At 51.5% G+C, this 16,499-nt stretch overlaps 1 protein-coding gene across 1 annotated transcript in view; it reads right to left on the bottom strand.

Moving 5' to 3' along the window:
* BRWD1 (bromodomain and WD repeat domain containing 1) overlaps positions 1-16,499 on the bottom strand; it is a 200,857-nt gene that overhangs the window by 31,824 nt on the left and 152,534 nt on the right. The window contains exon 21 of the mRNA XM_088443141.1: positions 4,291-4,413. Within this exon, the coding sequence (XP_088299267.1) occupies positions 4,291-4,413 (123 nt within the window). The remainder of the gene's footprint in view (positions 1-4,290; positions 4,414-16,499) is intronic.

Below are 16,499 nucleotides of genomic sequence, written 5' to 3'. Positions count from 1 at the left end.
TCTGCTCTAAACATCTCAATGAAGACAGAGCCAGGGAAGCCCTAGGACCACAGTAGGGGCGCAGTCAAAGACAAACGATCCAGGTCCAGGGAAAAACAAGGACCCTGAGACAACAGGTCCAGATAGTGAAGCAGTAGGAACGGAGTATCGATGAGGAGACTCCGAAAATCTTAGTACCAGTGATGTCTGGGACGAACTGGAGCCCCCAGAAGGAAAGCCCCTCCGTCTCGAATTAAACTTCCGAAGACCTCGAGGAAGAAGGGAGACCGGAGGACACAGGTACACAAAGTGGAAGGACTCCTGGAGCTGGACTGTAACACCGGTAATGTGTGATCAAGTCAGAAGGCCATGAGGATCAATCCCCTCAGGGAGGCCCCCTCTGCTCACCAGGAGTTGAAACCTCTCTTGGAGAAGAGACTAGTCCCCGGGATGCACGTCGCAACGGCTGAGGAAGCCCGCTTCCCAATGGAGAGCTCCGGGAATAAACACTGCAGAGTTGGCCAGGAGAAGACCCTTGGACTATGTCAGAATGGATGACATACCTGACATTGCCACCCAACTACCAGTGTTGCCTAGATGGAAGTCACTGTTGTGACACTGTCGGACTGAACCTATTCAGGTTTACCGTGACATATGGGTTAGGCCAGAGTGAAGGTCCAAGACAGCCTAAAGTATCAACAAGTTAAGTGGCAGGACAGAAACGACAGACGTCCAACTGCCCCGAAACGAATGCGGACCAGACACTGTCTGTAGCAAAGAACACCCTGGACGAGATGGCCATAGCCACCCGGACAGAGACCAACTCGCCTCCGGAGAAAGTATCATCGTTCGAACAGCGATCCGATGGGAAAAACTCGATCCATCTGGAGGGGAGTCAATTATGGCAAGGCCTGGAATGGAACTGAGCACATTCCACCCTACCAAAAGGTAGACACTCTGGTAGACCGCGCATCACAAAGAGTAATGACATATGTCGAATGCGTAGATATCCGCACACTCCAAGTTGAAGAGTGGAGATCTTGTCTTACGCCAGAAAAATTCTCAGAGTCTGAGAATCCAGCAGTGCTCCCAGATGAAGAAAACCCTGTGAGGGATGTAGGGAGGACTTTTTCTCCGTTGACTAATTATCTGTGCCGAGAAGAAGCCACGGTTATCCTGACCTGGCGGTAAAGTACCTTGGTGATCCTGCTAAAAGCAGGAGACCGTCCAGAGAAAGGAGCATTCGGATACCCTGAACAGGTGAACTGTCAGAAAATCCATAAGGCTGGTAAACCCCGGTGGAGTTGAGGACAGTCCCAAAAGGCAGAGCCCGAAACTTACAAGTGTTGCTGTGGCACAGCAAACCTGAACCCATGCTGATGAGATGGCTCTGTACGTACCCGTAGGTACGTATCCTGAATACTCAGATATACCCTAAAATCCCCAGGTTCCAAACGTCGGATGATGGAGCATGGACGATTCCACCTGAGTCCAGGCACCGTTGGAATCTGATTCAGGGATTTGAGACAGAGTATAGGCAAATGAGGACCAGTCGGTCACCGCCCCAGAAAGAAAGTAGAACAACCAGTCCCTCACAGATAGTGAGGTTGGCCGAAATAGCTCTGCTTACCACAAAGACTGTATAGCTTTCTGGGATTGTAAGGCCCTGATCAGGTCTGAAGAAGGGCCCGTGTAACAATGCCTGTGAGGAGGCTGCCTGAGCAATGAGAGGCCGTTGAGAATCAGTACCTCATTCTGGAAATTCCCCAGATGTAGACCTGTCCCGTCAGGCTGAGGGTATATCCTCAGGTGTAGAAACAGGGTCGTCCGGAAGTCCAGGACTGCTCGGTACTGGATATGGTGGCCCCCATGGAGGCCAACAGCCTAGGAAAAAACAGGCCTTTAGGCTGACCCTGAGGACAAAAAGACTTAACAGAGTTAGTCCGAATGTAGTGGGAGTAGCTAAAGACGGTATCTCCCCATTAGTGATACTGCCAATGATGCAACGATCTTGTCAAGGTCAGGACCAAACAAGATCTTCCCCATGGAAGGAGTGTGCACCTCTGCTTTCCCATAACGCAGCCATAGGGTACTGCGGCGGATACAGACGCCGCCGAAACCCTGAAAGTTAGAAGACCGGCATCCCATGAGGTAATCCCACAAAAGCATCACCATGCGATGGCCATGGTAGGACGGGCAACAGGCCCTGAAAACGAGTACATTGATTTCAGGCAAAGTTACCACCTACGGATCCGTAAAATCCGTCCAGGCAGGGATGGGAGGCGTATTAATGCCTGTAACCCGATGATTAACATACAAATCCATCCCAGAAGGGGATTTCCATTACTTGTGAGGACCCTCAGGGAATGGGAAACAGGAGGCCTTTGTGACTCCTCGTATCTGGCGACAGCCAGACTCCCGCTATGAGATCCACCCGCTGGGCAGAAAAAGGGAGATGTATGATACAGGTGCAGGATCGACATTCTCTATATCCAGAATGAACCTGGCTACCAGCCCCAAAGCAGGGATAATAATACTTGAAATCGGCTCCCCCCATGTGAGAGGGAAAGAGCCGAATATACCATCCAGTTCACGGCAGAGCCACTGGTCAGTAACCACAGGGCGTATATCACGCCAATTAGTATTTCTATAAAACGACATCCACCAGGGTGGCCGTTGTGGTAATCCCTGCAAGGGGAATGACAGACCGATGTGGTATCGGAGGTAATTCATGTACTGTGAAAAACCCCGGCGGGGAGCGACAGTCTGTTGCACAGGGGTAAATTGCAAGAAATTGCGAGATACCCCGAGTTCAAAAGGGCAGTATGGTGAAGTAACTCCAAGCGAGTGACGACAATGGGGCCCGCCCGGCGATCCTCAAAGGAGAGGATCCTGAGAAATAAACCGCCCTTTAAGGGGGTCGTGCAAGGGGCCCCGCACCAGATGGTGCCGCATACATAAACCTTTCTGAGTTAAAATCCTCCGCACTAATTCCTGCAGGCTATGACTTGCAGGATAGCAATAATGGGTGCAGTATCGTGTGCAATCTCCTGGTCAGATATATCTGACTATCTTGACGGAAATATTAAGCAGCGCCATACCGGTCCTGACTGACGCTAAGATTAGCTGCAGGGACCCATTATCAGCGTATGCAACTCACAGTTTCATCTAAAATATGGCAACGTGCAGCACGCAACAGTATGTGACAAACCTCACAGATATTAACAAATATATATATGTGAGGTCTCAGAACCACCCCAGGTACACCTGTATTAGGGCAGATAAAGAAAAGGGATAGATATACACTGACAGGTGAGAGAAAAAGCAGACAGTCAGCACTAGCATAAGTCACATACAATGCAGAAAAATATATATACATACATAAGCATGACATATAATATACTGCACAATGTCGCTACATTCAACTGCCCAGATTCAGTGTCTGGGAAGGCTATAGCGCTGTGTACACTCACCCAAAATGGCCAGGTACGCAGGGGGACTGGGCTCACTGACATCCTAAGAGTTCTGCAGCACCACAGAGAGAAAATGGCCACTGGAGACCTCAGAAGAAGCGTGGCCCGCGGAGGAAGCAGCTCAGCGACGCCAGACTGTATTATTGAAAGGCGCGCTGAGCTGAGGGGAGGAGCCGCTAGACAGGGAAGGCTTCCTCCCCTGGCTAGCAATTAACCCCCCGGGATGCCGGCTCCCGCTGCCGCTATAATCCCTGGTGGGCTGTGGACACGCGGGGTATGCCTCCATGGAGGGGGAGCCCGCCGCCACCGCTAGCGCCTCCGGTCTGTCCCCAGAGACCGGAGGCATAAGGCTGCATATTCACACGTGGATCACCGCAAGCGGTGACCACGCGACTTACCTGTCCCCGTCGATCCGGCAGCAGCCCAGGGATTCCTCCAGAGCCCGGCTAGTACAGACTCTGGGGTCCCGCTGCGATCCCCAGATCTGTACTGGCGTCGCAGCGCCGGCGGGGTGTAGGAGCGGCAGCTCAGACGTCCATTGGACAGTCTGATGCTGCCGCTCTGAAGAGTAGTAAAAAATAATAAAATAAAACTCTTTTAAGCTTAGGGGCTGCTAAGCAGCCCCCCTGCAGTAACGGTGACCCAACTCCGGCCGTGCACCAACTTAAACTGAGGTGCCTCTGGCTGGGGGGTGGGGTTATAGGGAGAGTGGACCCAAGTGCATCCTGGGAGCTAAAAGCTTTAACTGCGTGGTGCCCGGATTTGGTTCCCAACCTATACCCCAAGGTCAACCCTGTGGACCCCCTATGGACCCTGAAGTAGAAATAGTAACACTTGCCTCATCCTCATTTGTAGAAGATATACTATTTTCTCTTTCTTCGCAGGAAAGGTTAAGGAACATTTCCACCCCACGGCCGTGTTGTGCTTCATGATCAGATGATATGTATTCAACAGAGGCATCCTTAAAAAGGAAAGAAGTTCTGCTTAGAATTAGGGAAATCACATTACAGGTCACAACACAACAAAATGCCACTACCGTGGCCAGGTAAGTGTTAGAATGTAGAACATTTAATCCTGATCAGTAATCTGGTACCACAAATTTTTGCAATCTTCTATTAACATCACCATTCTGGTTCTGAATTATCCTTTACCTTGACGATTCTGCTACGCCATGTAGGCCACCAAATCACCACACCCCTCCTGCTCCTCCACACACATTCGCCACACTATAGCTGTGTAACCTTTCACTTACCTTTCACTCTACTCTTCCCCATAATCAAGTCCTTGTTACGTTTGCTACTGTTGCTCCTGTCTGGCCTATACTGAACACCTACACTCTAAATTACCCTTCAATTACTTACAATGCTTCCTGTTAATGTGTATATCCCCTCTGCCTGGTTTTGTCCAACTCCTGTGTGCTAAAAAAAAGTTTATAAGTTTGTTATTTTTTTTTATTCCACTGCAGTAAACTGATGGTCTGTTCTACAGTTTTTGCCTTTCCTTATTGAGACTATATTATCTACAACTTAATTTATTTCATTTTATATAAACTAACATCCTAAACGGAAGTGCGAACATTAATTACCATTTACTATAAAGCCTTGCTGAGATCACATCTTTACCTTGCAACAGGCAACTTAAAATAATGGAATGGCGACCTGTTACAGCAGGAAATAGGATTTTTTGTACCTGCAGTAAAATCTATTTCTCTGAATCAGAACTGCAACTTGGGGTATAGCGGGCACTAGTGCCGGAGCAGGGCACAGCTACACTACTGACCTGACTGCTCCTTTATGTCCCTCCGCTGCAGTTTATTACTAAAAAAAAAAAAAATAAGCCCATGAGAAGAACTAAAACCATTAAATAGCCAGCCAGATAACAGGATTTTTGCAGTGAAATCCATCTCTCTAATTCCATAGGGGACACTGGAGTCTAGGTTGTAGGTGGTGTGTGTGAAGCTTGGCACGTTAAAACCTTAGTTGATTTGAACACAGCTCATCCCCCTCTAAACCCACCTGCCCTCAGTTAAGTCTAACCAAGCCCATGCATAAGGCCAAAGTCTGGGAAATCTAAAGCTGGAGGGGGCCTGTGCCACATCCAATGAATGCCCAATATGAACTCCACTGGGAAGAACCCAGAGCCACAATAGACTGATTGCTGCTGTGGAACTTGGGATACGGCAAGGATGAGGGTTTTGACATGACAAGGTACTTCACTCTGATCCTTTCCTGCAGAGGCAATCTCTAGGAGGAAGACTGTCTTTAAAAGCAAAGTATTTTAAATCCGCAGTATTAAGCAGTTCGAACAAAGCGGATTGCAAAACACAAGTTTCAAGTTCCACAAAGCCATGGGAAGGAGATGGAAACCCCCCCAGGAGCAGACCTGCATCCAGACCCACCTAAAGAAACAGAAGACGGGAAAGACTAGAGCAGTGATTACCAACCTCGGTCCTCAAGGCACACTAACAGTCCTGGGTTTAGTGATATCCATGATTGTGCACAGATGGTTAAATCAAAATATCTGAGGTAATTATTAAGTCACTTGTGCTCTAGTATGGCTATACCTAAAACCTGGACTGTTAGTGTGCCTTGAGGACCGTGGTTGGGAACCCCTGGACTAGAGGAAGGAGGAGAGAACCCATTCCAGGGCGCACCCAGTTAGACAAGACCAACAAATTCAGTGGTAAGGTTTTGCAAAGACCAGCTTTTGAGCCTTCAGCATGGACAGAATAACCCTTTGCCCTCAAATAGGTGACCTCAACAGCCACACCATTAAATGCAGTCAAGGTTAAGACAAGCTGGACGACCACCACTTGTAGCAGGCCTGGACGAAGTGGAAAAGGCCATGGGGTGTCAATCAGAAGACCCCGAAGTCTGAGTACCAACGACAATACAGAGCCACCAGGAACATAGTTGCCTGTTCCCGCTTGATGCATTTAAGAATCAGAGACGGTATGAACAGGTAGATCAGGTGAAACTACCATGGCACTGTCAGAGCGTCTGCTGCCAAAGCCACCGGGTTCTGGAACAGTAAAGAGGAAACTCGTGGTTGAGGTGAGACACCATAGGATCGATGTTTGACCCTGGTAATTAACACAGCCACTATGGCCTGTACATGATTTTCTGCCCACCTGAGGATGTGAGCAGTCTGCCTCATGGCCAAAAGAACTTTTCGTGCCCCCTTGGTGATTTATGTACAGCGCTGTGTTGTTCGACTGGACTCAACTGGACACCCCTACGGATGCTGTGAAGCTGCCGACAAAGCATTGAAGATTGCCCTGAGTTCCAGGACATTGACAGCCAGTAACACTGCTTGCCAAGACCAAACTCCCTGAAATGAAGACTTGAGAACCACAGCGCCCCAGCCTTGGAGACTGGCATCTAATCCCATATCGTGAATGTGCAACTGGCACCGAGATGTTTAGAGTCCAACTACCAGAGGGGGGAGAGAAGGACCTGAGGGGAGAGGTGAATTACTCACAGGTGAAGGCAGAACCTGTCCCACCTTGCGAGCAAATCTAAATGAAGATCCTGGTAGTGGAACCTGCCAAACGGGACTGCCTTGAAGGACGAAACGAGCTTCCACTGGAGATGCATGCACAGGTGGACGTTTGAGAACCAGTCACACCAGAGACCACCAGATCTTGTCCAGTGGAAGAAAAATCCTCTGCAAGAGACAGATTGGACTTTTTAAAATTCACAATCCAGCTATGAGATGACTGGTCAGAAGGACATGAGAATGAAGTATCTCATAGGATGAGGCAGTTATCAGGAGATTGTTGAGGTAAGGAGCGACCAAAGGTAAATACCTGTGGAGCAGAAGAGAGCCCACTGAAAAGTGGGAGTCCCGGATCGTGAAACAGAAGGATTGATGAGAAATGAGAATAGGTAAATAAGCATTCCGAAGATCCATGGATTGTAGAAATTCTACTTCCTCCCTAGGTTGAGAATGGGTTGCACCACCCAGCTTTGGTGCTACAAACAGGTTGGAATAAAAATCCTTGGATCTCTAGCCCATTGGGACAGGAATGATCACTCCTCTGCAATGAAATTGTTAAATACCCATTTCAAAGCCAATAGTTTTTGGCAAGAGGCCAGGAAACCTGTGGTAAAGAACCTCCGGGGAGGAGGGCCTAAAAATTCAATATTGTACCCTACAGAGAAGACACTCCTGGCATCTGAACAAGCTTGAAATCAAATTGTTTGAAAATTAAGATGAGTCTCCACTACAGGATCCCCTATGTGGGTGGGTAACCAGTCATGTGGAAGGTTTCTCTGGAGGTCTGGCTTCAGGATGACGGGATCACCAGGGCTGTCAACCTTTTTTTTTTTTCCCACCCCTGGCAGAAGACGACTGACCCCAGGACCTTCGAAACCATGTTTCACCAGAGGGTCAATAGGAGCGAAAGAAAGAGCAAGACCTGGTTTTGGGAACAGAAGAAGGTAAAAAGGAACTCTTTCCCCCCCCCCCCATAACTAGGGCAATTTTTTTTCCCAACTCAAGCCCAAACAAAATCTCTCCCAAAAACTGAAGAATCTCCAAGGATTGCTTGGATTTAGCATCCACCTGCCATGCCTGCAGCCAGAGAGTCCTGCAAGCAGCAATAGCTGGAGCGAAAACCTTGGAGCAGACTAGGCCTGTGTTGATAACGGCCTTTCCCAAGCAGCAGGTTCCTTTATATGCTCAACCAGAGGAAGAACATGATCAGCCCAAAGAGTACTCTAGTGAAGATGATCCGCAAGAAGAATTGCTCCTTTTTCTGCCGCCTTATTTACCCAGGCCAAGACCAGAAAGAGCCTAAGTGAAGCTCCAGCAGCTATAAAGATCGACTTTAGGGTAGACTCAAGTTTTCAACCAAAACTGTCCTTGAGGAAAGCAATCCAGGCACTGGGATAGTAGTCCTTTTGGGCAATCTGGAAACCGAGGGATTAACCCAGGGGGGAGGTAGCCACTTAGATCTGTCCGCAGTTGGCAGCAGATAAAGAAATCAAGTATTTGGATAACTGGAACTTGCTCTCCACAGCGTGGATGCATACGGATTGCAAGTCCTCCAACTGAGAAGGAAAAGTAGCCAGTTATTTACATTTCATCTTGAAGAGAAATACCTCAAGACTCCAGGTAGTCAGCAAGATGTTTAACACTTGGCAGACGGCATGGACTTGGGCATCTATGTCCTGAGCATCAGCAGCGTCATTTTGAGTCACTGAATAAAGATCCAGATCTGATTCCTCCAGATGATCCTCTTTACTCTGAAATGAACCTTCAGAATTTGATTCCTCGTATAACCGAAGTGTAGCTGGAAACCTCCATCTGTTTGAAGACTATATCTGGAAGGCTCACCTTAAGGTGCTGGAGGAAGGGTCAAGCAGTCTTTCAAGAGAAGAGGATACTTGCACCAAAATTTGAACCAGAGCAGGCCAAATCCTGAGCCCAGGAAGACTCAGCCGACTGAGAAAGCTGAAAAACAGACTGACCCTCAGAAGATGGGCCCGGCAAGGGTCACAGAGAAACCTGACAAAGCAAGTGTAGGAGACCCCTGCAGTCTTGGAAGCCGCTAACTGTTGCGACAGTTCAGCTAGGCTTGCCACCCAGGCTGTAGTATCCACTGATGGAAACGCACTCGCAAGCGCTGCAGCACTCTGGGTCTCCGCAGTGCTTAAATTGCAAATTGCACCCTAGTCAGTCCATGCATGAGGAAATTGAGAATTATGGTAAAAACTTACCTTTGTTAACTATCTTTCTTTGAAATCCATAGGGTCCACAGGGAGACCTTGGGGTGTAGGTGGTGGATCTGGAATCCAGGCACCACGCAGTTAAAAGCTTTCAGCTCCCAGGATGCACCGGTCCACTCTCTCTATACCCCGCCCCCAAGCCAGAGGCACCTCAGTTCGTAATAAGCCAAAGGCCGGAGGAGGATAAGGGAAGACTGGTACACACAAGAATTACATTCTCACAGAGAAGGAGACGGAAAACCGGTGACCAGAAACATAGCCCATATGAAGCCAGGTGCGTCAGGGCGGGTGCCCTGTGGACCCTATGGACTTCGAAGAAAGTTAACAAAAGGTAAGTTCTTACCATAACTCATTGTCTTCTTCAGGATCCATAGGCTCCACAGGGAGACCTTGGGGATGTCTCCAAGCAGTCCTTTTAAGGTTGGGGACGCTCCGTGCACGATCTGACGTCCAAAGGAAGCATCCTGAGAGGTGAAGGTATCAAAGGCATAGAACCTCAGAAAGGTCTGGACATAAGACCACGTGGCCGCCTTACAAAAGATGAACAGACGAGGCGCCACAGCGAGCTGCCCACGAGGGACCACAGACAGTAGAATGAGCAGTAAATTACCCGGTACAGGAAAGCCTGCCTGCGTGTAAGCCTGTGAGATAGTCCGCGACAGCATCTAGCCAATGTTTGTGTGTTGGCTGGCCATCCCTTTTTGTGATATCCATAGAGCACAAATAAGGAGTTTGATTACCGAAGGGAACTGGTACAGTCCACATATATCCTGAGGGCACGGACCACATCCAAGGAGGCCTCACCAGCCGAGAGGTCTGGTGATTGAAAGGCCGGGACTACAATTTCCTCATTAATGTGGAAACTAGTAATAACTTTTGGAAGGAACTCAGGGCGAGTCCAAATTACTGCCTTGCCCTGGTGGAAAATTAGAAATGGGGAGCGACAGGAGAACGCCCCTAAATCAGACACTCTTCTGGCTGATGCTATAGCCAGAAGAAAAAGTCTTCGCTGTTAACCACTTGAGTTCCACAGAATCCAGGGGTTGAAATTGAGGAACCACGAAGGCCCGAAGAACTACTGACAAATCCCAAGGAGCCACTGGAGGGACAAAGGGAGGTTGAATCCGGAGGACACGTGGAGGAAAGTGTTGATATCCGGTAGAGGAGCAAGTCTAGGCTGGAACCAAATGGACAGAGCAGAGCCATGCACTTTCAGTGAGGCCAGGCAGAGTCCTAGGTCCAATCCAGCTTGACGGAAGGCCAGGACCCTGGGAATCCTAAACACCTGGGGATCGTAGCTTTTCATACGACACCATTGGAAATATGTATGCCCCACACTGTGGTAGATCCGAGCAGAGGCTGGCTTACGCGCTCTGAGCATAGTTTTAACTACAGCGCTAGAGAAACCTTTACACCTCAGGAGGGATGTCTCAAGAGCCACGCCATCAAAGACAGACGACCCAGGTCTGGGTAAAGGCAAGGACCTGGAGACAACGGGTCTGGTCGTTGAGGCAACAGGAACAGTGTGTCGATGGAGAGACTCAAAAATATGAGATATGGTAAGAACTTACCCTTGTTATCTCTATTTCTACGAAGTCCATAGGGTTCCACAGGATACCTTGGGGTATAGGTGTGACGTCAGTCGCAGGGCACCAAAGAGTTAAGCTTTCAGCCTCCCAGGATGCACTAGGTCCCCCTCCTATACCCCGCCCCCGAGCCAAGGCACCTCAGTTAGTTACCAAGCCATAGGCCGGAGGAGGAGAAGGAAGAGAGAGAACAAAGATCTGGACACATACAAGAATCACATTCTCACCAGAGGGAGACGGAAAACCGGTGACCAGAGCAAAGCCCATCTGCAGCACAGGTGCGACAGGGCGGGAGTCCTGTGGAACCCTATGGACTTCGTAGAAATAGAGATAACAAGGGTAAGTTCTTACCATATCTCATATTTTCTACTTCAGGGTCCATAGGGTATCCACAGGATACCTTGGGGATGTCCCAAAGCAGTATCCTTTAAGGGTGGGGACGCTCCTGTGCAGAAAGGAGAATCCGCCGCCCGAAGGAAGCATCCTGAGAGGCGAAGGTGTCAAACCTGTAATACCTCACGAAGGTATGGACAGAAGACCACGTAGCAGCCTTGCAGATCTGAACTGCCGAGGCACCACGTCGAGCTGCCCACGAAGGACCCACAGACCTAGTGGAATGAGCCTTCAGAGAAGGAGGGACCGGTAGGCCTTCATGAAGATAAGCTTCAGAAATAGCCATACGGATCCAGGCTGCCAAAGTTTGCTTTGAAGCAGGCCAACCCTTTTTACGGAAGCCAAAGAGGACAAACAAAGCGTCCGACTTCCTAAACGAAGAAGTGCGGTCAACATAAGTCCTTAAGGCCCGCACAACATCCAAAGAGGCCTCACCCACGGAAAGACCCGGTGAGTTAAAGGCCGGAACAACTATTTCCACGTTAATATGAAACTGGGAAACAACTTTGGGAAGAAACTCGGGCCGAGTGCGGAGCACTGCCCTGTTCCCATAAAAAACCAAGAAAGGGGGTCTACAAGAAAGAGCCCCTAACTCAGAAACACGTCTGGCCGAAGCAATGGCCAGAAGGAAAACAGTCTTAGCTGTTAGCCATTTAAGATCCACTGATCCCAGTGGTTCAAACGGCGGTCCTTGGAGAGCCCTCAGGACCACAGCCAAATCCCAAGGCGCCACAGGTGGAACAAAGGGCGGCTGAATGCGGAGAACACCCTGCATAAAGGTGCGCACATCCGGGATTGTAGCAATCCTACGGTGAAACCAGACAGATAGGGCCGAAACCTGTACCTTCAAAGAAGCAAGGCGAAGCCCATGATCTAGTCCCGCTTGCAGGAAGGCGAGAATCCGAGACAGACGAAACTCCCGCGGTGCATAACCTCTCGGTCGACACCACTGGAAGAACGTATGCCACACGCGATGGTATATCCTCGCGGAAGACGGTTTCCGAGCTCGTAACATGGTCCGCACCACAGAGCTGGAAAACCCCCGGGACCTCAGCATGGCCGTCTCAACAGCCACGCCGTCAAAGACAGCCGAGTCAGGTCCGGGTGAAGGCAAGGACCCTGAGACAGAAGGTCCGGTCGTAGCGGCAACCGCAGAGGAATGTCCACGGACAGACCCTGAAGGTCTGAGAACCAGTGCCGTCTGGGCCACGCGGGAGCTATCAACAGGAGCGTCCCTCCTTCCTGTTTGAATTTCCGGATTACCCGTGGAAGAAGGGAGACCGGAGGGAACAGGTATGCGAACCGGAACGTCCACCGGACGGACAGAGCATCCACCAGAGACGCCCCTTCGTCTCTTGTGCGAGACCCGTACACCGGCAACTTGTTGTTGTGCCGGGACGCCATGAGGTCGATTTCTGGAAGACCCCACCTGTCCACCAGTAGTTGAAAAACGTCCGGGTGCAGGGACCATTCCCCCGGATGAACGTCCTGGCGACTTAGAAAGTCCGCCTCCCAATTGAGCACTCCCGGGATGAAGACCGCTGATATGGCCGGAAGATTGCGCTCCGCCCAAACCAGGATCCGAGAGACCTCTACGAGAGCCGCCCGACTGCGAGTTCCTCCTTGCCTGTTTATGTAGGCCACGGTGGTAGCGTTGTCCGACTGGACCTGCACCGGGCGACCCTGGAGAAACCGCTGTGCCTGCTGGAGAGCATTGAAGACCGCACGGAGTTCCAAGATATTTATTGGAAGCTCCGCTTCTGTCGGCGTCCACCTGCCCTGGAACAAGTGTGGACCCGAAACTGCTCCCCAGCCCCGAAGACTGGCGTCCGTTGTCAACAGGACCCAATTTGGAACCCAGAACGGACGTCCCTTGTTGAGGTGGGTCGTCTGTAACCACCACGTAAGGGACAGGCGAACCTCCTGGGTGAGCACAATCGTCTGGGACTTCAGAGACTGAGTCAGCCCGTTCCACTTGGACAGGATCAGGTGCTGCAGAGGTCTGGAGTGAAACTGGGCGTATTCCACCATGTCGAACACCGACACCATGGAGCCCAGTAACCTCATCGCCGAGTGTAAGGACACCCGGCGGCTGTGCAGACAACTGCGCACCCTTGACTGTAAAGCAGAGATCTTGTCCTCCGTCACGAAGATCCTTTGCTGTCCCGAGTCCAATAAGGCTCCAAGATGCAGAATCCTCCGAGACGGGATTAGAGTGGACTTCTGCCAGTTGATTAGCCAGCCGTGCCGTTGCAGCAGTGCAATGGTCAGGTCCAAGTGGCGTAACAGGAGCTCTGGAGATCCTGCCACCAATAACAGGTCGTCCAAATACGGCAACATGCGGACTCCCTGCAGCCGCAGAGAAGCCGCCATGACCGCCATCACCTTGGTGAAAACACGTGGTGCTGTTGCCAGGCCAAAAGGTAACGCCCGAAACTGGAAGTGGTCGCTGCTGATTGCAAACCTGAGGAACTGTTGATGGCGCCAAAGAATAGGGACATGCAGGTAAGCGTCCTGTATGTCCAATGACACCAAGTAGTCCCCAGGTTCCAGCGCCAGAATGATGGACCGTAGGGTCTCCATCCGAAACTTCGGGACCCTCAAAGACTTGTTGAGTGCTTTGAGGTTGAGAATCGGACGATATGACCCATTGGGTTTCTGTACCAAAAATAGATTTGAATAGAAACCCTGGCCCCTCTGGGAGAATGGAACCGCCACTATAACTCCAGCCTGGAGCATAGTGTGCAATACCTTCCGCAGCTCCGTAGCCTTGTTCCGGTCTGATGGGAGACCCGTGGTGAAGAAGCGAGCCGGGGGTCTGTGCCGGAAGGAGAGGGCGTATCCGTGGGAAACCACCTCCAGAACCCAAGTGTCTGTCGTAGTGGTCGACAAACACTGGGCGAACTGTAGCAGGCGGCCTCCCACCCTGGGATCCCCCAAAGGGAGGCCCGGACCGTCAGGCCGCAGGCTTGTCATCTGGCTTGGGGGCCGGACGTCTGGTACTCCATGCCTGCTTCCGGGGCTTGACCGATTTCTTAGGGCCAGCCTGTCGAGGAAACGACTGTGGTTTGGGCCTGCCCTGGGCCCTAGATGACCGAAAGGACGATGGTCCCGAACCAGAAGGAGCAGCGGCCGACGGGAGACAGGCAGATTTGGCTGCCGCCAGCGTGGCCACAATCTTATCCAGATCCGGACCGAAGAGAACTTCTCCGGTAAACGGCAACGCTTCCAGACCTTTCTTGGAATCTGCGTCCGCCTTCCAGGATCGCAGCCACAAGGTGCGACGAGCAGCTACCGCTGCTGAAGAAATTCTAGACACCAGAGTACTAATGTCTAGAGCCGCCTCGTTGATGTAGGTGGCCGAATCACGGAGATTGCCAATCAACTCCGCCTGATCGGCCGGACAGTCGGATTCAAAAGAAGCCTCTAATGAATCCGCCCAGCGCTCCATCGCTCTGGCAACCCAGCAAATGGCCATAGCCGGCCGTGCTGCCCCCCCTGCAAGGGAATAAGCGGACTTCAGGCAGATTTCTACCTTGCGGTCCGTAGCATCCTTAAGGGAGGACATGGATGGCATCGGCAATGTGGCACTACGGACAAGACGGGTCACGTGAGAATCCACCTGTGGAGGGGATTCCCACTTCGCAAAATAATTATCCGCGAACGGATAAGCCACCGCCAGGCGTCTCTGCGGCTGGTATCTTTTGCCAGGTTGTTTCCACGCCTCCTCTAAATGGTCCACCAACTGACCCGAAAGAGGAAAGACTGTGGCATCGCCCTTCACATCTTTGAAAAAGGCATACTTAGATTTAGCCGCTGGGGGAACTTCGTCCTCAATCACCAAGGCTGTGCGGACCGCCCGAATAAGTCCAGGAATATATACTTTGGACTTAGCATCAGCGTCCTTAGTATGGAGAGGTTCCTGATCGTAAGGATCTAGAATCTCCCCATCATCAGACGTCCCTTCGTCATCCTCATAAGGAGCGGACAGAGACGCCACCGGCCTTTTATGAGACCGCATCACAGACTCCCCTTGCAACACATCCGACAAGTGCTGTACAGAACTCGTCAGGGAGTTAACCCACGCTGGCTCCTGAGAACCCGGGAGCGGGGAAATAGGGAGACTGTGGGGTACCACCAATTGTCGTGGGAACCCCTGCATGGATGACGACACCACAGACTGCTGGGACAAACCCATCGGAGTAAACGCGGGCTGCGGAGCTAACTGGCCCACTAAAGCTGTTAACGCCTGAGCGAAACAAGCCCAGGGCGGCTCCTGTACCGGTGCTGTAACCGTAATAGGCCGCGCCATGGACAAACACTGCCGGCAAAGGCCCTCCGCGCTACCCTCCCCCTCCGCTAACGGTACTTTGCACGTGGTACACTGTAGCCGGAGGGGAAAATCACTTTCAGACATGATGGCACCACGTATGTGACCTCTCTCACCAATTAAGTATTAAATAGGCGAGAGACCACCCTGCAGCACCGCACCGCAAGGGCTTTAGCAGAAAGAACAGGGACAGTAATAAAGCTGACAGTTTAGAGAAGAAAAGATTACAGGCAGCAGCGCTAGCACAGTCACATACAATGCAGAAAAATAACAATTCCTGCACTAACAGCGCTGATCACTCAACTACACAGACACAGGGCCTGGTAGGACACAGCGCTGCATACACAGACCTGACCACAGCGGAGGAGAGGTATGCGGGGGGACCCAGACCACGATGCTTCCTTCCAGCGCTTCCAGCAGCGTTCACCATGCGTTCTGGAGAAGATGGCCGCCGAGGAGCAGAGAGGAGGCTGGCCTGGGGGAGGAGCGCTGCCACAGGACCAGTCGGCAGCATGCAGAGAGGGCTGTGTGCAGCGGGGGAGGCGCCGGCTGTGAGACAGGGAAGGCGCGCTCCCCTGGCATGCATTTAACCCCTGGGACGCCGCAGCGCTACCGCTCTGCTGCGGTCCGCTGTCCCAGGGGGTAGTGGAAGCGCAGGTTGGTCGCCTGGCTCCACGCTGCAGCCAGTCCCCAGGGAGCCCCCTGCCTGGGGACTTAGGACCATGTGATCAGCGGGGACCCACCGCGGGACCCCGCTGCTTACCTCTGTCCCCCTTGAATCCGGCCATGGTCCGGAGCATCTGGGGTCACCGCTAGCTGTGACCCCAGACGCCCACCAGCATCCCCGGATCAGTACCGGCGTTCTGGTACCGGCGGGGTGTAGGGAAGACAGCATGGACGTCAGGACTGACTGTCCATGCTGTTCATCCAGTTGTGCAGCCACAGCTGCATGAAGAATAAGCTTCAGGGGCTCTTCTAGCCCCCACTCCAACAGGTGCACCCGACT

The sequence above is a fragment of the Taudactylus pleione genome, unplaced genomic scaffold (assembly GCF_031769625.1).
Source record: "Taudactylus pleione unplaced genomic scaffold, aTauple2 ptg000327l, whole genome shotgun sequence".
Classification (NCBI taxonomy): Eukaryota; Metazoa; Chordata; class Amphibia; order Anura; family Myobatrachidae; genus Taudactylus; species Taudactylus pleione.
Note: the sequence above shows the minus strand (reverse complement) of the source record. Positions and strands in the feature narration are given on the sequence as shown.